At 43.2% G+C, this 26,833-nt stretch overlaps 1 protein-coding gene across 1 annotated transcript; it reads left to right on the top strand.

The window, feature by feature from the left end:
- The first annotated feature begins 12,330 nt into the window (after positions 1–12,330).
- On the top strand, positions 12,331–26,774 carry HMGXB4 (HMG-box containing 4). The gene is made up of 11 exons (XM_059817269.1): positions 12,331–12,461; positions 13,053–13,201; positions 14,537–14,612; positions 15,578–16,513; positions 16,745–16,752; positions 17,967–18,048; positions 18,546–18,610; positions 18,905–19,010; positions 19,564–19,733; positions 21,084–21,206; positions 24,386–26,774. The coding sequence occupies exons 1-11, from the start codon at positions 12,431–12,433 to the stop codon at positions 24,428–24,430; spliced, it is 1,791 nt and encodes a 596-aa protein (XP_059673252.1). The 5' UTR covers positions 12,331–12,430; the 3' UTR covers positions 24,431–26,774.
- The last annotated feature ends 59 nt before the right edge of the window (positions 26,775–26,833 follow it).

Raw genomic sequence — 26,833 nt, 5'->3', positions numbered from 1 at the left:
CTTTCCAAAATGGCAGTGTTTAAATAAAAATGCATTTGCGACTACAGTAATTACACTAGAGTTGACACAGAAATTTCCACCCTTGTTTAGAGCTGTGCTCCTGGACTCCAAGAAACGTGAAAGCAGGGGTTTCCACTGCCGCCTTTTGTTGTATGGAAGAAAGTTCCTTTTACCAGTCCTTCCTCTCCAGTAAATTCTCCTTTCTTGTTTCTTAAATAACAGTGATTAGTGGTCACGTCTTCTCCTGCACTGTACCTTATATGGTGCACATTTCCCACCCCTTCTTTTCTTCATCTCTTCACTAATGTTTCAATCTTTCTCTATATGGGAGTTTTTCCATGCATAGACTCATCCTGGTGGTCTGACTCAACTGCACTCTCCTCCTCCTTTGGAGGTGATCTAAATTGAACTGAAAACTCCTGCTGAAGGCATAGCATCGATTTGTATAACAGCACTGCAATATCCCACATCCCATACTTGGTGCATTTTGCTTCTCTTTAACCACTAATTTTGTCCATCCACAGAAACTGTTCATTTGCTGAATGTGCTGAAAATATGCAAGCGCACTTAACAGAAAAGGAAGAATGTCTGTTGCTTTTCTCCTTGTTTGATCTTAGATGCTGTCCTCATCCTCCCACCTATCAGAGCTTATAATTTATCAGTGCTATTTCCAGGACAAATGTATCTGAAGACTCCTAAATTTCAGCTCGGTAATAGAATTGCTAAATCCAAATATAGAATGATCCAAATAAAAATATAGAGGTTTTAGCCCAGCCTCACTCATTTTACTAAAACACTGCTGTGGGGGTGTTTTGAGCTGTGCTAATTTGCAAATTTCTTGGTAATAATCATCTTTTCTTCAGGTTCCTTCAACTGGAAGCTAATACATTTCAAGGACAAAAATGTGAAGAAAACAGCAACAACTGAAATAGACTCAGTGGGGGAGGTTTTTCAGATTTGCTTTTTATTTGGTCATTTATTTCTTCAGAAAAAGCAAGCAGCTCAACTAAATAAAAAAGAAAACTCCTTGCTTATGAAATCTAGCAGACAATACAATGGTCTCTCAAGTGATGTGGTAAAAGCTTCCATTACCTGAGACATTTAACCGTGAATTGAATTTAGGACCATAAAACATCCCATTCTTTCTGTGCTCCAACTGCAGCACCAATACTCAATAGCCTTACCAGGCTGGTACTGATAAAAAGAGAAATGAGTTATGACTGGGATGTACACTGATACAATCTCTCCACTTCTCTTTACCTAAGTACACTAAGTGTTGTATCCTTCATAGAAATGAACAACAGCTTTTTTTTTTTTTCCTATTTGGGACTCACCCAGTCTGAAACCTTAATTACAAAACATCAGATTCTTCCCCAGGTTTCCACCAAAATAAATGTGGGGCACCCAGACCCATGTGCCTTATTTGGGACCAGCACTTCTTGGGAAAACAATCTACCCTTCCTTGTATAGTGTACAACAGATCAATACACAGCCCAGGCACATGGTGAGGATTTGGGGATCACTGGGAGGCTGGTCAAAACTGCTTCACAGACTGTGACAGCTTCAGCACATCAGACAATGTTGAAAACCCTCAACTTCCATCTGGGCAGCAATTAAAGGAAGAAAAGAAGAAATTTCAAAATATTGTTGCATGGTTGCAGTGAGCTATGAGATGAAGGAACTTCCACTCTGATTCATCTCAGAGCACCTCAACTTCTTCTGTAGGTTTCTGATGCAGATTGCACAGAAAATGTTCTCATTGCAAGTTTACCCCATGTTTTTACTTACACTTCAGACAAATACTGTCTTCACACAAAAAAATTTAAGCCCATCTTTATGACTCCTTTGTCTGCTTGGTGCAAAGCACAGTTAAAATTCATTTTATAGAGGCCTTCTGCTCCTACAACTTTCCCAGCATTAGCTCAGTCGTAGCCCAGACTGCAGACTTCCCAGTTAGGTAGTTCTCTTGTACCATGTTGCAACGCCACAGGTCCTTATTTTTAGGTTGTCCTGTAACCCAGAAAAGTGAGCTTGAGTTAATATTTATTTCAGCTTGTGACACAGTGAGAGGTGAGGCTTCTTTAAGCAAGTTTGTTAACAAACACTAGTGCAACCACACAAAAAAATCACTGTATCCCTGACCGGCTATATTTACCCCAAGGACCAGTTGCTTTTAGATAGCTGGGGAAAGGTGGGTTTATGGCTCCATGTAGTACAGTTTCTCTTTCCTTTGAGCGACGATTCCCAGAAAGTCTTGGCACTCTAAGGTCTTTCCACCATGATATGTGTGTGACTGTCCTGGTTTCAGCTGGGATAGAGTTAATTTTCTTCCTAGTAGCTGGTATAGTACTGTGTTTTGGATTTAGGATGAGAATAATGTTGATAACACACTGATGTTTTAGTTGTTGCTGAGCAGTGCTTACTCTAAGTCAAGGACTTTTCAGCCTCTCACACTGCCCTGCCAGGTGCACAAGAAGCTGGGAGGAGACACCGCCAGGATAGCTGACCCAAACTGGCCAAAGGGATATTCCATACCATATGATGTCATGCTGAACAAAAAACAGGGGCAGGGCTGTTGCTCGGGAACTGGCTAGGCATCAGTCAGCAGGTGGTGAGCAATTGCATTGTGCATCACTTGTTCTGTATATTCTTTTATCATTATTATTATTATTATTTTCTTTATTTTCTGTCCTATTAAATTGTTTTTATCTTAACCCACAAGTTTTACCTTTTCTCCAATTCTCTCCCCCATCCCACTGGGTGGGAGTGAGCAAGCAGCTGTGTGTTGCTTAATTGCTGGCTGGGGTTAAACCACGACAGTGCCCCTGCACACATAAGCTAAATGACCAGGATAAATATCCACTCTCTAATAAATGTTATAACCATCTCCCATGTTCCTACTTCCGTAATTTCATCTTGTATTCCATTTGCAAATGCCATAAGCCTTGTGATCTGTCTGGCGCAATATAGCAAACAGTTAATTTTTATTTAAGACAGTTAAAACTGGTACCCACCTAAACATAAATCCAATATCATCTCAGACAGATGTGGGTCAAGCAGGCAGCTGACCAGTTCATGAAGAGTGGTAAAAGGAGTATCCGTGTTTAAGCAGCAAAAGGGTCATAACTGCTTGTTCAGCACCCACTGGCACCTTGATTATCAGGAGAAAAAGTGGTGTAGGGAGCAAAAGAGGAAGAAGAGAAGAAAGATGGTACAGCCCTGCAGTAGCAAGGGCACGTTGGACAAATGAAGCAAAAGGAAGGTCGGTTCCAGGCCTTGTATGATCAGCACCCCAAAGCCTCCAGCATGATGGTGGTGGCCCACCCTTCAAGGTGATATCACAGCGTGCTACCTACCTGAGACAACAGTCCCTCCTCCACATTACATGTGCTGCAGTCACAGAGTAAACCTAGAGCTGAGCAGTCTCTGTCCTGGTCCCCAAAAGGCAGGGAATAAGCTGTGTAAGTAAGTTCTTTGTTTGCCCTATCCCTCTGTGACTACAGGTGAAATTGTAATGCAGACTGACTCTTGCTGGTTTTTTAACATTTTGTCAGAAAGTTGTATCCAAAGGTTTTAAGAAAGTAAGTACCTAACTCTTCTATCCTCACCAAAAAAAAAGGAGAAGTATTTCCTCTAGAGAGAGGGTAGTATTAGAGGCACCTTGGTGAGACCTCTGAGCAAACTGTGTCCATTACCAATAACCCAGCTTCAGGGAAGAATTCAATGTGAGCAAGCACACAGCAAGGCTGCTGGCATGGGGAGAGGAAGGAGGAGGCCAACAGCTAGGAGGGAACTACGAGAGCATGCCTTGTTTAGCCTAGCAAAATGAGAACTGAGAGGAGATATGACAGCTCTCTCTATAAATACATCAGAGCAAAAACAGCAACAAGAGACAATAATTATATTAGCTAAAAGAAAATGTTGGCACAGGAACAAATGGATGCAAGCTAACCATTAATACATTTAGGCTGGTAATCAGGAGAAGGTTTCTAACCATCAGACAAGGAGATTCTGGAACAGCCTCCCAGTGAGGTTGTGAGGGGATGAGACTTGATTGCTTTTAAGATAAAGATCGATCAGTTTACAATAGGAATTGAATGACAGTGGGCTTGCAATACCAGGGAACAGCACTTGATGACCCCTATCATCTCATCTAGTCCCGTGACCCTGAAAGTATTGCAAATTACCTGCTGTGCAAACGGCTGCAATATATAAAATGTCCTGCAACACCACCGATTTCCCCCAACACATACCACTCTGCAATGCGTGCAGGTGTACAATTCACCTCTTTTTATTCCTCACCCAGTCCCAACATTGGTGCATCTTCTTATTGCCTTTGCCATGCCTGCAAACTTTGGGAGTCTGGAACCCCTTCCACATGTCACCTTTTGCTCATATTTTTGCAGCAGCTCCATAGATCACGGCATGCCACAGACATGAGGTTGGCATTAGCCCAGCTGGCATCCCAAGAGTTTTGCAGGCAGCACTGTCCCGTTGTCAGCCTCTGCAAACTCCACTGCCACCTTGCAGTTGTTCAGGGAACAGTGAAGTCTTCTGCTCTTCCCAAAAGTTCTGATCTCCAGCTACAACATTTGTAGCCAGAAGCAGAAGCAATATGCAGGCTTGGTCCACAGAAACAGCCATGACCCATATCCATTATTTTAAGAGAAATTTTAGCAATGTAATAACTTCTGCAACCCAGTGTAGGACAGATGCTGAAACTGGTTCTGTCATAAACAGAAAACTGCAGGAATGAAGCAGCCCAGAGTTACAGGCTTTTTGGTACAGGTGAAGGATCCTGCCGCTCTGTCTAATAAGAGAGGAGCAGGTCAGTCTGGCCTGTACAAAAAAGGGCTGTAATGGAGAGAGTCAAGGTGTGAGAGGAGGAAATTAAATAAATCACCACATACAAGGAAAAAAAAGGGCAATGTAAAACAAGAATACAGATAGGTCTGAATGCCTGATGTTTTATGGGACCAGGGTTATGAAGAATTATGGTCAGCAGAGACCAGCAAGGTCTCCAGGGAGGAGGCACAGAGGGAGAGCTGAGCACTGAAAGCAGTGGCATAGGCCTTGCATGGCTCTGTGAAACTCTGATTAAACCACTTCTACCTCCCTGCCAGGTGGTGAGGAAGAGGAGATGAAAATGAGTGAAAAGAGGCAAATCATAGGCTGACTGATTCTCTGCATTTAGCCTTTCCTCTATGCATACTGCCCCAGTACTGTCCCTTTCCCTTTGCCTAACCACACCCAGGAACACACTCTTCCTCTCCAGACCCCACTAATCCTGCTGTAACACAAGGTATTGTTTCCCCATCAGATGGACGAGGACACTGTCCTCCCACCTCACCTTACCTCTCTCAGCATGCGAATACAGAGGGTGCAGCGCTAGGAGCAGGGGGAGAAGTTGTGTCCCCACTGTGATAGACGCTGTGGCTCTGGGGAACATTCAGGCTGTTCTACTGATGTTACAAATGAATGCACACACCCTTGTGGCTTCGTTAATGACTATATACCCAGATGAAGAGGCAAGAAAATGAATGCATCCTGCAAAAAAATGAAGACAAATGGGAAGTAATTTAAGTAAATCCCCAACACCGAAACAATGCACATAACAAATCTTTTGAAGTTTTGCTTCTCTAAGGAAGCAAGTCCTTGTATTCAAACAGGACTCACTAGCCTTGTTTATAAGACTAAGGAAATTATATAGCTGAGGTAATTGGCATGCAAGGTCCATTTCACCTAAAGTCCACTGTAACATTGTAGTCACTTCCTCCATATTCATATCCATAAGCCTTTTAAGTTGTATTTATTTTCCATAGAACCTATCCAAATGTAACACGCCACTCTTCCTTTTTCAGGACAGTTTGGTAGCTAGTAACATACAAGTGTTGTAGTGTGCCCAGAGAAGAGGAGCACCACCTGTGCAAAACAAAGCAGAGTTTTCATGGGTAGGTGAGGATCAGAGGTTTTAAACCAGGTCCCATTCCAGTCAATGCCAAATCATCTTGGAAAGGTCCCTTCCAACCCAAACTATTCTATGATTCTATGATAATCTAGATAAAAATACAGAAAAATGGGGCAGGAGTGAAGAGAGATTTGTGAGTTGCAAACTATGACAGGGAGAATTGACAATTGTTCATACAGCTCTGAGCACTGTATTTAATTCTATATGTAACTTGGCTGTGGGCTTGTGCTCATGTTACTTACTATTCATTCCCCTTATATTCATGGCACTTGAGACCCCACTGAACTAAGTACTAAGAAACAATGAAACATAAAAAGGGCTACTGAATTTAGAAACTTGCACCTTAGTGCAGGCAGAGGAAAACAGGCAGACAAGATAGATGGTGGCTATAATCTGGGGAAAGCAAGACCATATTGGGTGGCATCCTGGGCAGTAACCCTTAGCACACAACTAATCTTGCATTAAGCATAAGAGAGTATACACACGTGCTAAAACGTTCTGCACCGGCAAGAGCATTTCAGACAACATGTATCTCACTGCAAAGAAGACACCTCAGCGAACATACCATGTACCCTTTTGCAGTTTCTCTCCCTGGCATGTAGGCAAAAGAATGCACAATGTTCTGAACAAAAAGAAGAAGCAATATTCTTACAGTAGTCTGAGACTGACTGACTGAAGCTGCACTTCAGGTCTTGAAAACTACGAGGACTGTTTGATTTTCTGATTCCCTCACTACAACCTTTTATATGCAACAGTACAAAGAAACAATTCTGTCAGGTGTTAAGGATTTGAAGGGGTTGTGACTCTCTTAAATTTGCTATCAGCATCCTGACATTTTCCTTACCTGACCTGTATAATCTAGGTGTACACTCTAAAGGGATCCCTGGATTTTCTAGAAAAGGGAAAGGTGAAGCTGTTTGAAAGCACCCGGTAAATGCCAGTGGTTTGTGCTGGGTGGTTCCCTTTATTAGCTCTGAAGAATGGGAATGATTGAAATGAGTTTTTCTGAGCATTTCTGCACTGATGAAAAGTGCAGTAAGAGGGACTACATGTTGTTGTTGTTACTATTAAAAATATTATTACCATTATTATTGTGATTGTTCTGTGGGAGGAAAGGAGCATGGATAGATCTCATCAGAGGAAGTCTGAATGATTGGTGCTTCAGTGGCTTTATGTGCAAGTATCCTGCTATATGCTCATTTTTGCAAATTCATCTGCAAATTCATTCTCTCCTCCACACACAATTGCTGACACAATCTAATACCTACAAACCATCCAGCACTAAAAACATTAAACTGCAGGGGAGCTAGAATCATCTCTCATTCTAGGGTGCAGAATATTAAACATACCATCCCTACACTTTTACTAGCTATCATTATCAAATGCCTGCCATCATCAAATACCAGGCTAATTTAGGCTTTCAATTTTCAAAGCAATCTGTACCCCTGTTCCTTTAGGCTGCACCTAGGCTCTCCCAACCATGCTAATGGCTTATTCTGACTTGCTCCTATTCTGCCTCCACCTGACCCGTAGGCCAAGCACTCCCAGGAGTTAACTGATGTTTCCGTACAGTCCGTAATACGAGCAAGAAAGCTGAAGACTGTAAAATCCTGGTGACAGGAACCGTGGTTTTGTTGTACTGTGCATTGCCGAATGGGGTAGGGATCCATCACTGAGACCCCTAGAAACATCATCAATAATCGGAGGTGAAGAGCAGGTCTCAGTGAGTTCAACTCTGGCAAGCTCCCGGTCATAAATTTGCAGAGGCACTTGTCCACCTGGGTAACTCCTCCCTGGGTTATGGGTTGGAAGGCAAGGAGTTATTTCAGAAAGAGTTTCACCAGCAGCAGGCATGCATGTGTACATGCGTGCGAACATCTGCACAGGCCTTGTGCTCAGCCTAAGGGCTGGTGGGGTTTAGCCTTATGTGTTACAGCTGCTGCACTTGCAGACATTGATCTGTGCGTAGAGGCTGTCCCCCTCACTTTGGATCAAACTCTACTTTCATACAGCGTAACAGGCATAGGCCTCTATCCTCTTCTAATTCCTCTAGGCCCTGCTGTACCACAAATAAGCATTGTCATCATTATGTACTTGTTAGGACACAAAAGCATCATCAGAACCAGAAGGTTAAGCTCTAGGGGACCAGTGTGTCTGTGATGGGTCAGGTTTACCCTCAGGCGTGGCTGGGAATTGTACTTTGCAGACAGCATGTGACTGTGAGCAGCCTCTGACAGAGAGTCATGTGAGAGTCTGCTGGCATCTGGATAAAAAAATGACTCCTGCATCAGTGGAGATGATGGGATTTAAGATAAGAGTTAAATAAGGATTTTTGAACAGGGGCCTCCTGAGCGGTCAGAGTGAAGAAAGGCTAACCTGGTGGGACAAAGACTTGTCTTTTCTGACCAGGCTGTTTCTTGATTTTTTTTTACCTCTGTCTTGAATCATTTGCGGTAAAGAAGAAGCCCTTTAGAAGATGCTGGGGGTAATTGCCTTTCTCTCGCCTGCCACCTTTGGACAGCTGATTGGAAGGGTGTGAGGGCTGCATGATGCCTTCTCAGGCAGTAGCCCTGAGTGTGCACTTCAGACACGCTGATCTTGGCTCCAGCTGGTCCTGACTCTCCACCTGTGCAGCACATCCACTCAATTCCTCAGGCAATCAGATAGGGTTTGAGGAGATGTGCCTGTTCAGGTGCAGGTGTGACTAATCTCAGGAAAGTGCTGGCTCTGTAACTGCTTAGAAACAGGAATTCACCCTTTCCCACTGACCCGCCATGGCAGGCACAAGCAGCCAACAGCTCACCCGCGCTGCAAGCCCAGCCAGCTCAGAGACTTCTCTCGTAAAGAGAGGGGAAGCTGCGCCACGGCAGCGCAGCACAGGGAGGCTGTGCCCGAGGCAGGGCTAAGGTGGGCGCACGCTCTGCAAGAGGCGGTCGGGGCAGAGCCGGGGCTGAGCGCAGGCGCCCTGCCTGTGGGCCGCTCGTGGCTCCCACGCCTCTGAGGGGGCAGATGGCACCGGGGGAACCGCGCTGGGGTGGCTGGGGGCACGGCAGGTGGCCCAGCCCCAGTGCGAGCAGCAGCGCGCTGTGGCCTCCGGCTCTGGCCCCGGCCCCGGCCCTGTGCGCTTGTGGCAGCGGGACACCGGTCGGACGAGGGGGAGGAGGCCCCAGGTCAGGCCCCGAGGCCAAGCTGTTACCGAACATCATAACCAAGAAAACTCCCCAAACCAGACAATACTTTAGAAAGCCGACATGGGTTCATTGCAGCGCTGGGTGCATGGGGGATTTTTCCTCCTAGCATGCGCGCAGGGTTAAAATCATGGCAGGTGTTTAAAACAGTTAAAGTTAGTTACGCCTATCGGTCCTACCCCTTAATTAGCTATTGGTTAGTACCTTTCTTAACTTCATCTTAGAGTTCTCTTTTAGTTCACTACGCATGCCCAGAGCGTTAGGGGGCTTGTCTGGGTTGGAGGCGTTTTCTAGCTAGGAGGTGTGGGTTTCACATTATAATGAGGTTATAATGACACAGGTCAACTTTAGGACACTATTTTGGCACTCTATTCTATTTTTCTAAACTTCGTCCTTGTGGTAATCGTTGTTGTTAGTTAGTGGAGACAGTTTTTATCTTTAATATGTCTAAAAACCAGGTGCATTCGTTACAAAGTACCTTCTTTACATTCTTTCCATTCTTTTTCACTTATTTTTGACCTTGTGTTTCAAGGTAACAAAGCCGCTGGGCAGGCCCCGGCTCACGGTATACCGAACCCTGCCCGCGGTAGGAGCGGCGGGCCGTGGCGGGGAAAGCTAAATGCGTGGCGGCTGCCGCCCCAAGGCCGTGCGGCCCCGGTGCGGGGTGGCTGCACCCGCGGCCGCGCTCAGACCCCGGGGAACGGCGCTCCCCGCCCGCGCCATCGATGCGCTCGGCAATCCCGCACCCCGCCCTCTCTCCCGCCCCGAGGGTGCCACGTTGGAGGTGCTCGGCGCTCGGCTGACTGCCCCTGGCTCCGGCCGGGTGGCCCTTGTCTTCCTCTCCAAGATGGCGGCAGCGGGCGGTGGCGGCGCGGCGGGAAGTGGCAGTGCAGAGTGAGGCGGCTGCGGCGCTTCCCCACCCTGCGGCTCGGCACCGGCGGGCCAGCAGCCCCCGTCGCCGCTGGGCGGCCCCGCCGCCGGGGCACGCTCCGGCCTGCTGTAGGGGTGGAGCCGCGGTCTGGAGTGAGGCCGAAACCCGCGCGGGTGAGAGGGCGCGCGGGCGGGAGCCGGGCGGCCGAGGCCGCTTCAAACGGAGGTGGCGGGAGGGGCGCAGGCGGCGGCGAGGCCTGGGTCCTGAGGGCGTTGGCGCGCATGCGCGGGGCTGGGCCGCGGGGTGGGCGAGAGGTGGCGGGACGGCCCTGGCCCAGTATCTGCGGAGGGACCGGTGCCGACGTTTGCCCTCCTCCGCCGCGCTCGGAATTCCCGGCTGGGGCCCGCCTGCCCTCGCGGCTCCCCTAGGTCGCTGGGAGCTGCGGCGGGAAATGGGGTGAAGGAGCCCGGCCCGAGCCGCCGCCCCCCCTCCGCTTCCGCCCACCGCGGTCTGTCGCCAGTGGGGTGTGTAGTCTCCCTCGGGGGACCGAAGTGCGGAGGTCCCTGTGGAGCCCGGGGGGCTGCAGAAGAGCAACGCGTGGCCTCGATTCTGCAAGCGTGTGCGATAAAGAATGGGAGACGTGAAGAGAGAACTTCTCCACTGAACCTCTGTGATTACTGCTGAAACCGAAGAATTTGAAGCAGGAGAACCTAATTAGGATTTATAGGATGAGACAAGTTAAGGATATATTTTGTATTTGCAGGGTTAGCGGTCTAGGTTGTAAGCCCCTTTGGGCATTATCTACCAACCTTTATGTCTGCCAAGCAGATAAGATTTAAAAAGAGGGTAAAAGGTATGCATGTAGCTTCAGCTTTGTTTTGCTGAAGAGTATCTAGATTAGGCCTTTGTCCTCTTGAGCACAATGCTTTAGTATCATGTATGTTCCCACTGAAGTCCGTATGACAACTGAACATTGTGAAATGTTAGCAAGATCTGGTTTAAGATTGTGAGCCTACAAGTGGCAAGATGCTCTTTTTTATTGCAAAGTGCAGTGCTCTAGCGTGTGTACTTACGCAGTGCTCTTGTGTGTATACATGAATTCACCCTACAAATTGCTGTGCTTGCTACCAACAGTGTATAGCGGTCAGAATATTGACTTAAAACATTTTGTGGCAGATCGTTTCCCAAAACCTGAAGAAATAACATGTATTCCTGTGAATTTAAACAGAAACATCTCCTGTGTACCTGCAAGCTTCATTTAATTGGGACTTTGTTTCACTTAAGTAACCGTTATAGGATGAATATGTTGTACATTCTCAGCCTTAGCCAATTATTTATAAAATTGAGGTATGTGCAGGGATGTACAAGCACAAGTTCCCTGCTCTCAAGGTGTTCAAATGTAACTTCAGTGTGGCAAGATTACTGTGACAGCTAGAATGAGCAAGCTTCATGGTCTTTGTGGTTGAACCCTTACACGTGTGCACATACACACAAAATCAGTTAGGTGCAATTGGTTTAATTGCTTATGAGCAGAAGTTCATCTTTTCATGTTAAGCTGGTCGCTGACTGAAGAACAAAAGCTGTTTACTTTGAGAGAACCAGAGTGCAGCTATTCCATAAGGGCACTGTCCTGCTATATGCCAGCAACTGTGGAACAGAATGACTCAGAGGAGGCCTGAAACCCGGGGGCTGACAGGGGTTGGGGTGCTGCAGAAGCCCTAGCGAAAGGAGTGCTTTCTTCCGTTCCCTCTCCCAGGCTGGCATTCAGAATGGCTGCAGTGGTAGTGTTGGGAAACACAAGAGAAGGATGCACACCTTCACTACAAAATGTGCGATCCTTTAATTAGAAAGATTTGAAATAATTCTTTTGTAGTACAACGATTCCTGCTTGGTTCCTTCTTTTCCTTCACTTCATCTGAGATTCAAGGGTTTGGAATCTCTCTTTAAACATCCCACTCTTTGCTATAGTGGCTCCTGACAAGAAATGGCTTTGACACAAGTTTGGGTGCAGTTTTTTGTGTCATGAAAATCAAACTCGGCTGTCTTCTCACCCTCTTTCTATTTTTGTAAATGAATTACATCAGTGATTTGGAGATTTTACAAGCAAGAGGGGTCTCGTATCTTTAAAATAATAGAAGCACAACCTCCAATTTAATTTAAAAAAAAAGTTCTGTCAAGCCTGAAGGGTGAGCATGAACTGACCAGAAGGTAGACTCCTTTCCTTTCCCACTGTCTTCCAGAGAATCTTCACTTGGTTCAGAGGAAGTTTCCCATTCTACATCATGATTCTTCTTTATGGGAGGGTTATTTTCATTCTCTGTTTCTCAGACCTTTTCCTGTAGATGGGAACGGGGGAAGGAGCCCAGACGTGGCAACACATTCTCAGGCTCCTGCAGGACCACCATGGCTTATGATGACTCCAAGAAGAAAGAAGGTATGACTGCTTCATAATCTCAGAGGGAGTTGCCAAACAAAAAAGGGTACCCTCTGCAGCCCTTGCCAGACCATACAGTCAGAGTGGGAAAGGAAGCTAGTATGCTGTGGAGCCCTTAAATTTAATATGGCCAAGTTGCTGGAGTATCCCAAGCCCTTGACTTCCAGGTGTAAAGTACTGGGATTAGAACTTGAGAGGAATGGGTGGTATTTGCTAATGCAAACACCTCAATTGGAAACTCTGCCACTGCAGCCTTTCTTCTCCCTGCCAGGTCAATGGAACAGGAGACCAGGGATAGGGATATGGTTAGTCATGGTAACATTTCTAGGTCCAGTTGTCTTTAGGAAGAAATACACAAGGGTTAGAAATGAAATCTTGAGTGACTGTGTTACAGCATTAGAGCACTGAGCCCCATCCCTGTGGTCAGAGAGTACAGTTTGTTATCTTTTAGGCCCCTGTGCTTGTTGGGTTTTGTGCATCACTCTGTGCCAATGTCCGCTGTTATCTTATTTTGTGCATAATCCACATGTCTATCATTCCTTAATGGGGTATTTAATTTCTTCCTTTTTTCCCATGTCACGTAAATCTTAGACTTCCTAGAGAGTGACCGAAGTGTTGATGACGTGGGGCTGGCAACTGGCAGGATACAGCGAGAGAAAAAGCGCTCTTACAAGGATCTGCTGCAAGAAGAAAACGAGATAGCAACTCAGGTCAGGAAGCCCTCAGAGAAAAGGTTGAAGGTGTAAGGATATGTGTAAAGCTAGTGATGGAATGGGATGGATGGGTTTCTTGTTCTTTTTTATATAGAATTGCCTGTAGAAGACAGCAAGAGCAGCTAATCATGTCTTATATTGTTCAGTAACTTTCCCGGGGAAAAGGAGGGGGTCAATCCCAATTACACTGATTCTGATTTTTCTGGCCTCAGAAAATAGGGTAGTAGGATGCTGTCCTAGTCTTGATGTAGAACCTTGCAAGTCATAAGATAGCATCAATAACTTTTTACACACACAAAAAAAATATTTTTAGAATTTATGGTTGTATAAATAGTCAGCAAAGGATGAATATAATGTTAACTGATGCACTGTTGTCTTCCTGATTCTGCAGACAGCCTGAAACGATAGCTCTTGAGAGGTATGAACTTGCCCTGTTTGCCTCTTTGGGGCCTTAACTCTGAAATCACGTAGTGATAACTTAAGTTTCTTCAAAACTTTCCTCTTTGAGCTAAAATTTCTGCTGTTAGCTCAAAGGTGACTATCTTGTGATTATGTTTAATTTTTTTTAATCTGGAAAAGAAGTTCTAGTTTAAAATAAAATTCTTCTACCATGCAGATGGAATTCTATAGAGGAGCTTCATTTTCAGACCATAAATTGGTCAAGAGACAAATAATTGGGTGACAGGACATATTAAGGTCAATTTTTTGGCCCATCATTTTAATTGTCACCTCTCTGTATCTCCTTTCACTACTTTTATCTTTTTCAGCATATTAAACATGAACTGCTAACCTTCATTTTCAAGGCTTGACAGCCTATGCATGCGTAGTTATTTCTTAGCTTTATCAAGAGGTAGATGTCTGTCTTTTATCAACTCATCAGCTGATCTCCAAGTGCTGGCTTTCATTGCCCATTTCTTAACACTTTCAAATGTGTTTTTTCAAGTTTTCTTGTGTATTGCTCCTCTCACTTGGGGGAAGCTCCCTATGGAGATCTGTCTTTCAGTTTCCTTATAGCCCTCTTGTGCTGCAATGCCTGCAGAAAGCTTAATGCCAGTTAGGTGGCTGATGTGCTGAAACCAATCCTGACTAATACCATTTTTTGTATTCTCCCACCTATCCGTACCATACTTTTTGTCTCTTACCTTAAACCTACACTGTGGGCTCTTGGGGACAGAATATGTTTCCTTTGCTTGTTTTAGCACCTAGAATAATGATCCTGGTTCATACCTAGGGTTCCTTGATGTTACAGTAGTACAAATAAGTCTTGGTATCTCCTACAAATTATTATCTATGTCAGTAGTCCTTGTGAATCTCATCTCATTTCCCTCTTGTTTGTCAGCAACTTTTTTCTTCTTATTCTAGGACAGTGAGCTTTTTCCAGGGACAGAACCTCACAAAAAGAAGAGAAAGCACTCCTCCGATGAGTTCTGCTACAGAGGTAAGATTGTAATCAGGCAGGGGAAGGGGCTAACAGATCATGACTTTAAGGAAAGGATACTATTAAACCAGTGTTGTCAAGCTTTGCGGTTAGCACTTTATGGGGAGAAGGTACATCAACCTATCTTAGCAGAAGTAATCAGAAACCTGACACTGATCAGGCACCAGACAGCAAAAGATTAGGGAATGATATTTTCAGAGTCTAGCTTAACAAGTTGCCATTGTTGGGGGTAGAGATCTTCCACCCCCCTTTTCTTTGACAAGTTATCGTTTTCTAACCCATGCGTTCCCATTTGGCATTTGCATTTCTTTTTTCCCTATCACATTAGAAACTAATTTTACTTGCAGATAGTATTACTTTCTCTGAATTTATAAAAACAGAATGCATCAGGGTGAAAAACAAATGCTTTTGGGTTTAGTTTAAGTACAGAAACATTATTCTCACAATTAATAAGCTGGCCAGAAAATTACAATTCAGTTTGTAAAAGCTGAACAGGTTTAAGATTTATTTTTGGCCCAATGAAAAGAGAAAGCCAAGCTGAAACTTTGTCAAAATCTGTTTTTAGAATGAAAAAGCTTGTATTTTTAATTCATTGGTCTCACCTTGGCTAAAAATGGCACGAAAACCTTGCACTTGACATGTAATTTCAGGTTCAATAAGATACCTTTTCATCAAAGTATGTTATTTCACAATAGAATACAGTTTGACAAAACTTGAAGAACTTTCCTACTCTGTCTTCCTGCCTTAAATTATTTGACCAGCTCGGGCGTTACAGCTCCTGAATTGCATCAGTAAGGTTGTGCTGAGCTGGCTATAAGCTTCAGAGATCTTCTCTTTAAGCCAGGATGCAAATCTGTTACCTGTAATCCTAAGTCTTGTACGATTCCCACTTCACTTCTTTGGGCTAGTGTAATGCTGTCTTTAAGGGAATCATCTTGATGTACATTGCTCTTGATCTTTTTCAGGTGTTTCGCCTTTGGATCTACCATCAAAGAAGAAGAAAAAAGCAGTTTCTAGCCCATCGTCAGCTGATACAACCATGGATTTACTCAAGGCTATCACCTCACCTTTGGCCACAAGCTCAAAGTCTTCAAAGAAGATGTCTGAAAAATCATCTTATTCTTCCTCTGGCCATTCTGAAAGCAAAAAGGAGCACCACAAGAAGAAGCTGAGTGGGAGCAGTGGGGAGCACTCAGTGGACGATGGCAGTTTCCACAAATCTAAAAAAATGAAACCTCTCTATGTGAACACAGAGACACTTACTCTTCGTGAACCTGATGGCTTGAAGATGAAGCTGATCCTTTCACCGAAAGAGAAAAGTAGTGCAGCAGATGATGATTCTTTCTCCTACTCTTCAGCACCAGCAGCTGCAAAGAAATCTTTGAAGAAATCAGCTCGAGATGAGCAAGGCTCATTCCTGCTGGGTCATGAACTGCAGAGCTTCCTGAAGTCATCCCGGAAGAAGCACAAACCACCTCCGGACCCACATTCAGCTTCTCAGAGTGTTGGTGCTGACACCTCCCTTTTTTCAGAGGGCCATGGGAGTGAGTATGAGATTTCGGGTATGGAGGCACCACCAGAATCTGGTTCCTCTTCGGGTGGGGAGTTGGAGGCTGGAGAGCTAGTGATAGATGATTCCTACCGGGAAATCAAGAAGAAGAAGAAGTCAAAAAAAAGTAAGAAAAAAAAAGACAAGGAGAAACACAGAGAGAAGAAGCACTCTAAGTCTAAAAAGAGTTCTGGGCATGCTCCTGTGGCAGTAGCAGAAGTAACAGTGTCACCACCACCTCCTCCCAGTACCCCCTATGTTCTTCCTCCACCTCCTCCTGCTGTTTTTCACTCAGATGGTCAAGGCGAGAAGAGGAGGAAAAAGGAAGACAAGGAGAAGGACAAGGAAAGAGAAAAGGACAAGGAAAGAGAAAAGGACAAGGAAAGAGAAAAGGACAAGGAAAGAGAAAAGGACAAGGAAAGAGAAAAGGACAAGGAAAGAGAAAAGGACAAGGAAAGGGAAAAGGACAAGGAAAAGGAAAAGGACAAGGAAAGGGAAAAGGACAAGGAAAGGGAAAAGGACAAGGAAAGAGAAAAGGACAAGGAAAGAGAAAAGGACAAGGAAAGAGAAAAGGACAAGGAAAGAGAAAAAGTAAGGAAAAATTGGAGGGAAAATAGAAATGGGGTAATGGGTAATGGTGAATTAGGCACTCCATTACAAAGGCATGTTAAATTGAAACAGAAGGACAACTAATGCCAGGATCGATGGTTTCACTGAAGCATGTTTGGAAAAATGTGTCAGCCAGTGTGATTTCTGTTTGTAGCAAAAGGAATATATATCATTCTGGTTTTGTGGCACAGGTAGTCTTTAGCCGATAGAGATTCTTTGAAAAGGTTATACTTAATTTCCTTTGTACAGGTTATGTACCAAGCACAGCTGCATTTTCTAAGGTAACCGGTTCTACGTATTGCTAAGCAGACTTTTGGACTGGTGATCTAGTCCATCATCACAGTTCCTGTAAAAAGGAATCGAGCTCTAACCTGAAAAGTGAAGATATTTACCCATTTAATTCTGTATTCAAATGAATTTCTAATTCTCACAGAATACCACATTTGCAGTTTTGTCCTGTACTCATAAATTCAGTTTTCCATGATTAGTGTATAAAAATATGAGTAGGAGAAGCGGTAGTTAGCATATGAATGAGTTTACAGGTGATATAACTGTAGCTGTGTAAGTATATAAATGGGGAAAAGCAGTTTCTATATGTTCAGATAGACAACAGTTGCTTTGTGTCAGGAAATGGGGAGACATAGCCCAAATTTGTTCAGCCATTATTCTGTTCTATTTGGTAAGTTTTCTCTGATCATAGCTCAGCAACTGCTTATGCCTCTGCTGTCAGTGTACTTGCACTGTCTATTTTCCTGCTAGTTTGAAGTGTTTTGTAAGGATACAAAGAATGGAACAAAACATTATGATGAGGAATGAATTGTTTTGACAGATCTATGATCGGTACTGTGAATAGTATGACAGTTATGTTTTTTTATTATTTTAAGTTTTAAAACTGAGGTGTATTATCAGAGTTGCATGTTGATCCTGGATTTAGAATAGCAGGTTGTTGTAACTTATGAATGAAATGCATTGATTGTTGTTGCAAGATAGGCCTTGTACTAGGACTGGTTCTGGCTGGTTCCTGTGCTTTCATAAACACTAAATTCAGCCAGAACATGTAAAACGCTGCTTTTTTAGGTTCCTGATCTAAGCACCACACCTTTCTTTAAGTCTTCAGTAAATGCCAAATTCTTATTAAATTTGAGTAGGTCTCATTATAATTAAAAATCTTTGTTTCCTTTTCTTCTTCTGACTAGCCAAAGAAGAAAAACATGTCTGCCTATCAAGTGTTCTGTAAGGAATATCGTACAACTATTGTGTCTGAGCACCCTGGAATAGGTGAGAGAATAATCCTGCCTTCTTTTCTCTTGATTATACACCGGTCAGATTAATTAGCAGAACATACCATCTCTGTTTCATACCAACCTCTTAATTTTGACAGAATGCAAAGAATCTGGCAATTTTCTTTAATAAGAGGTGGCAAAGGGGACAGGAGTAACTTTCATTATTTGATTTCATTGCATTTTAGCCAAGCTGTGAATCTGGATAAAGAAATTGATACTGCTTTCTTTTTTTACTTAAACAGTTATCTTCATTGTGTCACTTTTATGTATATACATGTGTCACTTAATATTCCTGGTATCAGCTTCTTTTTTCATTTTAAATAGTAATGGGAATGCATGCTGGCAATCATTTTCAGGACAGTGTGGAGAGTTGCAGTTGTGGAATGGGTTGCTTTCTAAATGTGTGTGCATGGGCCAGTAAATTTCCTATGTTCTCTCCATGATTTTATGATTTCATTTGTTTTAAACATTTTTCTTCTTCCCTTCTGCTAGATTTTGGAGAGCTAAGTAAAAAACTGGCAGAAGTGTGGAAGCAGCTACCTGAGAAGGATAAACTGGTGAGTGTGTGTGAGATGTTTTTGTAAAATGATTTCTGTAAACTAGGTGCTTAGGTCAGAACATGCTGGCAGCATTGCCACCATACCTTGAAAAAGGCTACTTATTACACCAAAGTATGTAAAGATGGAAAGTATGGAAACCTTGCCCTTGCGATCATAAAAGCATCCATTTTCTTCTCATGGTATTGCTTCACCGGTTAGCTACATAGCATCATTCTGCCTCCAGGTCCTGGCATCAGGTAACACAATTACCTAATATTATGAATCTCTCTTTTCATACCATGGTAACTGCAGATCTGGAAACAGAAAGCTCAGTATCTCCAACATAAGCAGAATAAAGCAGAGGCAACCACTGTGAAGAGAAAGGCATCATCTTCAGATGGTGCACCAAAATTAAAAGGTAATTGTTGCACTTTATTTGCTCTGGTCTTCTTTCTTGGAGAGGGAAGATAGTGTTGCCTGTGGAATAAGGAACAAAGATTCTTTCCTGCTTCACACCCCTACCTGCTTTCTTACAAGTCTTGACATTTAACTCATCGTATTACTCAACATTTCTGTGAGAGTGGGAATAGCATCAGCATTTTTAAAAAATATTTCCTTGTCTAATTTGCAGTTGTAGAATGGTATTATTTTTAGCAGTTCAGGGGTTGAAATGTAAAATAAGAAGAGGCAACAGGGAAGTTCTAGTGGGATTAGTTTGCTGCTAGAGGAAAAAGGGTTGTTCTTGGCTCTGTTTATCAGATCTCTGTTTATCAAATCTCCCAAACTGCATTCAGCTGAGGTAGATGCTTTGTACATGTAGAAGGAAGGTTTTGACTCTAAAGACCACAGGACCAGGTCCACAGAACTATTTAAGCATCTCATGCCTTTGAAATTTGAACTTTACTAAGTAAATAGGCTTGTAAGTAAAAGAATGAAAGAAGAGACTATGGAATTTTAATTTGTGTTTCCAGCTTCTCCAACAGGAGTGATTTCCCCTCATAAGAAATCCCCCACCAGCACCGTGGTGGTTTCTTCCTCACCAGCCAAAGTCCCTGAGACAGATCCTATTGATGTAGCTGCACACTTACAGTTACTGGGTGAATCTCTGAGCCTCATTGGACACAGACTGCAGGAAACAGAGGTGAGTCTGTAACCAGCGATGTCACAGTGATGTCATGTAGTCTACACACAGGACTGGGGGAGATTATTATTTTATTTTACTTAAAAGTTTAGCCAATGCTTTTTTGTCAGGAAGAGAAATTAGAGATGGCATGTCGTGTTTCTTTGATGCATTGCTGTTTGTTTTCAATGAAAAAAAAAGCGTTGTTTCTCAGTAAACAGTAGGCATCAAAGAAAGACAGGTCCTTTGCAGCTCTAGGTCCTTGAAGGCAGTTCTTAGTTCAACAAACTCTTCAGTCTTTTCTTGCTATATGTTCACCTTGGATCTGGTACTTCCTTGCTTTCTTTGCCAATCTCTGGTCCAGTTCCTGTTACTGTCTCAAGCCTTCTTAGAAAACCATCAGACAAGGGCTTTACCAAGATGTTTTTTGCATGTCCTGTTGTTTTCTGGCAGTATCATATTGTCAGTGCTTTGGATAGGGCCTACTATTGTTTCAACTTACCTGGTAATGTAGAAGATGTCATATTTTAGAATCATAGAATCATTTAGGTTGGAAAGGACCTTTAAGATCATCGAGTCCAATCGTTAACCTAACGCTGCCAAGTCCACCAGTAAACCATGTCCCTAAGCGCCACATCTACCATTTAAACCATTTTAGTGGTTTCCTACTGTTAGATGATAGTGATTCTATGCATGCACACATACACGCGCTTTCAGAACTCAGCCCAGCCTGTAGGGAGAACACATATTTGGCTCAAGTAATATAATTGAATTTTATGGCTGACATGATCATCTCATCCTACTATGCTTGCTTGTTTTATAAGCAGTAAAATAAACATTCTTGCATTTTGTTTCTGGTGTGACTGATTGACGTCATTCTTCAGAGGAACAACTGGTGTAAAACCTCCCCCTTTACAGAAAGGCACACAAACAAATTCACTTCCCTGAAAGTATATCAATGACTAAAGCATTTATTAGACTTAGCATTTATTTAGACTTCAATAATAAAACAACTATTGTCTTCAGGACTCACGTAGTTAACAGAGTAGATGATATGAAATGGCAAAGAAATTACATTACAAAAAGTTGTGGAATTAAGTGTTTTATGCAACTGACAACTTTCTGACCTTTTCTGTTGTTGCCTACTTTTTTCCTACACCAGTATGTAGCCTACTGAAGTCTTCAGTTTTTTGAGCCAGCAGTCTGCCTGTGAAGCACATGGCATAGTTTTGTTACTGTGTAAATAATGGAAGTGGACTAGAGGAGCTCAAGAGTGAAGATACTGTATCTGCATGACAATCAATACAGTTGTGAAAGAACCATAATTTCCACTATTCATCTCTATCCATTTTTTTCTTTCCTTACTTCCAGGGAATGGTGGCTGTTTCAGGAAGTTTGTCAGTACTTCTGGATTCAATCATTTGTGCTTTGGGCCCGTTAGCATGTCTGACCACGCAACTACCTGAGTTGAATGGCTGCCCTAAGCACGTTTTGGTGAGTTCTTTGTGGTTATTTCCATTCTAGCACTGTTAATTTCAGTGGAGTCCAGCTAGAGTTTTTTGATGAATCAGTCTTATGACTTGATGATAATTCTAGTGCAATAAGAAAATTGTCTTGGTCATACACTTTTATAGAGGAATATTTCTTGAAATTCTTTAGTATGTTACTGTTGCACAGTATTATGCAACTTCTTTTCTCCCAGCGGCAACTGATTTAATAATTGTAGCATTGATTGCAGTGTGTGTAGATCCTGTTTTAGTGACTGAATCAATCCATCTGAATCAAAGAAAAGGGCCTGTACACATACCAGTATTTTTGAAAGTTCTAGTTTTCCATAAAAATAAAAAGCACATTCTAGCTGCTCTGTATCACACAATCTGTTTTTCCTTTAGTAGCATAAAAAATAAATTGTGATGTCGGGATTCCTAACGTGATTGAGTACGGCCTTTTACATGTGGCTGTAACCTTCTCCAAGGAAAGAAAAATAGTCTGTGTTTTAAGGAACTGCATAACTACAGGTTCTTTTTCACTTCAAACTACACTTAATATTGAGCCCTGATTTAGCAACAGCTTGTGGCATATATGTAGCGTGATACGGACATAGATTAAGGTGGCAGCAGCATAAAAGGAATCCGGAGTCATACCTCCAATATGAGACATGAATAAAGTGGAGAAGGAGAGGAGCAGAGATGAAAAATAAATATATAGTCTGCAAAAGTTAAGAGATTAAAACCAAACCTGGCAGAGAGAAGAATAAAAATGGGATATGAATTGGCATGTTGTAATAGGGTAGCCCAAACATTGATTCGTTCTGAGAAAGGACTATTAACAACAACAACAAAGTTGACAGCTTAAGCTGTGAGCTTCCACAGACTGGCTGTGTGCACAAAAGCTGAGTCAGTGGGGTGTTCCCATCCTAAGCCATGGAAAAACATCATATGCTTTTTTTCCTTCTTGCTTGCCAAGTGCATTCAGAGCAATGACACCACATGACTAATGGTACATATATTGGAAGCTTGATCAACTTGTTGTTATAAGGAGCCCTGGAGCTTTAGCTGGATTAAGGCACTTACCCTTCACTTCTGGAAGCTGGTATTCGGATTTGATAATACATAAACAATTCTGATTTTTACCGTCAGATACATAACGACAGTGGCGTTTTAAGACATGGATAAAATTGTCAGTGGTCGTGTTGCATGTAGAATGCAATTTATGTTTTCAGTCAGTAGGTGGCATTGTTAAATTCTAGAATCGCAACTGGTGCATATCCAGCGCCTCTGTCTTCAGCAATTAAAAGGTGGTATTCTTAAGGCCTTCTTCAGCCATCCAGCCACAGGCTTGAGCTTACTGAAATACTGCATTTGAAGAACATACATACAGTATACTGCTGGGTCTTGTTTTCTGATGTGCACGAGAAGGACTCTTACTCTCAGAATTTGCAAAGAAAACTGCAGGATACTTGTTTTTCCCATTGGACACTCTATTGGGTGTGTTTGAGGGTTTTTCTCTTTACTTTTACACTACAGAATTTCATAAAGGACTTGTGAGTGCAAAGTCAAGTAATTTTTTTTTTTATGCTACAACTTTGATCACTTTGCTCAAGTCCTTCATCACTAGTCTTTAGAATCATAGAATCATTTAGGTTGGAAAAGACCTTTAAGATCATCAAGTCCAACTGTAAACCTAACCCTGCCAAGTCTACCACTAAACCATGTCCCTAAGCACCTCATCCACACATCTTTTAAAAACTTCCAGGGAGAGGAACCTCCAGGCTGCCAGACTCAGCCTGTTCCAATGTCTGACAACCCTTTCAGTGAAGAAATTTTTCCTAATATCCAGTCTAAACTTCCCCTGACGCAACTTGAGGCCATTTCCTCTTGTCCTATCACTTGTCACTTGGGAGAACAGACTGGCACTCACTCTCTACAACCTCATTTCAGGTAGTTGTAGAGAATGATAAGGTCTCCCCTGAGCCTTCTCTTCTCCAGGCTAGACAACCCCAGCTCTCTCAACCACTCCTCATAAGGCTTGTGTTCCAGATGCCTCACCAGCTTTGTTGCCCTTCTCTGGACACGCTCCAGCACCTCAAATGTCTTTCTTGTAGTGAGGGGCCCAAAACTGAACACAGTATTTGAGGTGCGGCCTAACCAGCGCCAAGTACAAAGGTACAATCACTTCCTACTCCTGCTGGCCACACTATTTCTGATACCGGCCAGGATGCCGTTGGCCTTCTTGGCCACCTGGGCACACTGCTGGCTCATATTCAGCCGGCTGTCGACCAACACCCCCAGGCCCTTTTCCACCAGGCAGCTTTCCAGCTGCTCATCCCCAAGCCTGTAGCGTTGCATGGGGTTGTTGTGACCCAAGTGCAGGATCCAGCACTTGGCCTTGTTGAACCACATACAATTGGCCTCAGCCCATCGATCCAGCCTGTCCAGATCCCTCTGCAGAGCCTTCCTACCCTCGAGCAGATTAACACTCTCACCCAACTTCGTGTCATCTGCAAACTTACTGAGGGTGTACTCGATCCCCTCATCCAGATCATTGACAAAGATATTAAACAAGACCGCTCCCAGTGCTGAGCCCTGGGGAACGCCACTTGTGACTGGCGACCAACTGGGTTTAACTCCATTCACCATAACCCTTTGGGTCCCGCCATCCAGCCTGTTTTTTACCCAGCGAAGAGTGCACCTGTCCAAGCCATGAGCAGTCAGTTTCTTGAGGAGAGTCCTGTGGAAAATGGTGTCAAAGCTTTACTAAAGTCTAGGTAGACTATATCCACAGCCTTACCCTCATCCACTAAGCGGGTCACTTTGTTGTACCACTTTGTGGTTGATGTGATATGGTCAATGTGGGTTGTTTCAAATTCAGAGGTCGAGTATGAGGTTTGTAAGGAGGAGGTGACTTGAGGAAAGCCTCAAGCATTTTCACTGTTTCCAGGTGCTTACAAATACTGAGGCTATCTTTATGTTTAATTAACTTACATTTCCAAAAATATTAAATGTAAAATATGTAAAATAAGCCTAGTAGCAGTGATGACTAGGCAGATTTGGTTGTTCATCATACGGTAACTTGTAAGACACGTGAACATGCTTAGTACCCTCGTCTGTGTCATTTTTTAATGATTTTGAGTCATGACCTAACACTAAAAAATACTTAATTTCTTTTCCCAGTCAAATACACTAGACAACATCGCCTACATCATGCCTGGACTTTGATGGGAAAGGATGCTGGATGTACTCAACCTCTGCGTAACTGACTTGTGTACATATGCACTACGCCGGCACTTCCGAAGGACTCCGAGTGTAGGGTTTTAAAGTTTTATATCTGTATAGTATATACATAGGATTGTAACTATTTGACTTCTATTTTATGAAAAGTTGTGAAATTAAGCTGAGAAAACCCTTTTGTGTTGGTGGGTGAAATGTTCTCCCATCTGAAAGTATTTTGTGTGAAGAATTCAGAAAGCTTTTGAGATACTCGCCTTAAATTCAGATCCTTCAGTGGGGGGAGCAGCCAGAGAATGGACTTCTCAATACAAAGAAAAAAACATCACCGTGAGAGGGGTCATTGAAACAGGTGGCCCAGAGAGGTTGTTGACTCTCCATCCTTGATGATATTCAAAAACTGAATGAGCAGCCTGCTCTAGTTGGACTTTCTTTAAGCAGGGGGATGGACCAGATGACCTCCTGATATTGCTTCCAACGTGAACTATTCTGATATTCTATGGGCAGGTAGAGACGATAATATATTTTGAACCAAGGAAGAGAACTGAACTCTTCACCAGCCCTATTTCTAACTGTTTTTCAGTTCAAAATCTACTGCTTGAGGGGAAAGCTGGATAGCTGATCAAAGATACAGAGGTCTTGCCCTCTTGGTCACTTTGTCCAGCCATGCCCCCCTGCCTTCATTGAGTAATGACTGAAAGTTGTCAGTGTCAGCTGGCTGGTCTGGTAGCTGGCATTTGAAGTAAAGTGAAGATGGCAAGAAATTTAATCTTTCCTTCTGGACTTGCACCCAAACCGTCATTAGCACGATATATCAACCAACCGCATTGGCTTGAGAGAATGAACCTCCTGCTGATTTTTCCAGGGCATGGTCAGCCTGCTTTGATGGAGAGGAGCGTGGAAGCAGATGGGAAAAATTTGGATTGCTTCTGCCCATCTTGCACCTGTTTTGTGAACAGACAACTTTGGTTTCTGAGATCACTGATCCCCCATCACTTTCACCAGCAGTATTGAAAGAGCCATCGTGCTGCTGTGAGGCAGTGACTAATGACTGGTTTGAAGCAGTTACAGCCAAGTAAGGCACATGTGGGTTGATTGGACCGATTCCCCTTCCTTCCAGCCACATACTTGGTGTTTGGTTTTCTGCTCCTCTAGAACAGGAGCCACAGGAGAGCACTTGATTCTCACGTAGGCTTTTGTGTGTCTGTATGTATGTGTATGTGGTGTTCATATCATATGTATTTAACTTTTACCAGTATCTGTAACAGATTTTAATTTATCCTGTATATTTCTCTGTGTGTGTGTATATATATACATAATTTAAAAGCAAAAACCCCTCCCTCCACCAACAGTGTGTGGAAAATATGTGTCAAGTTTGCCTCACCCCACTTCCTGGAGGAATCAGCTATATGTGTAGTAGTAAGCATTGGCATTATGTGGGGAAACACCAGGAAGATTTTAAGTGTTTGTAGAAACAGGCTATCTTGTAAAGGTAGGTAGAACAACTGAAATATAATTTGACTCCAGCCTTTCCAGCCTTATAACAGAAGTTTTAAAATGACAGAAGAGCACTTTTTTACTTCCAGTCTGAAGTCTAGCTTCTGTTTTTCAGGGAAGTTGAAAGCGAGATGTCCCCCATTGTGGCTGAGCCCCAAATCATATTTAAATTAAATCCTCGGGTGTGCGGGAGGGTTTTTCTCCCCATTCCTCTTTACCATGTATTCCCCAGCAGTGCCTGTACAAGGTAGTCTGTCTCTTACGGAGCTTTTCTCAGTGCAGTGTTCGATTCTCTCAGTCAGTTAGTGGAGGAGGCAGAAGGTTCCCAGACCACCGTACAAGTTCTCAACCTAAGGATCAGACCAGAGCATACATGTTTTAACAATACATAACTAATCCCAGTGAGCCTGGAATTGGGAAGGGCCCAAGAGGGAGGCAGTCTGATCCTGCTTCGGATCCTGGCCCATACTAAAGCATCTGCTGTTGGGAGTGGCCCAAATCACTGGCTCTTTCCAGCCCTTTACAATTGAAAGCATCATGGTGAGGGGGTAGATCTGCTCTGTAAGGAACAGAAGGGGATCAGCTTCAGCTTTGTCATCTGTAGAATGGGAAACTCTTGAAGAGTTTGAAAAACACACACAACCTTGGTGTATTTTTATTTAAAATTTGTACACTTTGTATAATCTGTATCTTGTGTTATTTGGTACTAGAGGGAAAACTTTGGCAAGACTTCGCAGTTTTTATATTTTTGTTATTTCCTTGCTGTTTGATCCAGATTACAATTATACAAAAACTTTTTTGTACTGTACTTACAATATAATTTTTTCTAACATTTGGAGTATTGTCCTTCATTTCTGGCACGCAGTGTGTTTTCTGCAGCTGTTGTTACTACTGGTG

This window comes from Gavia stellata, chromosome 4 (genome assembly GCF_030936135.1).
Source record: "Gavia stellata isolate bGavSte3 chromosome 4, bGavSte3.hap2, whole genome shotgun sequence".
In the NCBI taxonomy this organism is placed as follows: Eukaryota; Metazoa; Chordata; class Aves; order Gaviiformes; family Gaviidae; genus Gavia; species Gavia stellata.
Note: the sequence above shows the minus strand (reverse complement) of the source record. Positions and strands in the feature narration are given on the sequence as shown.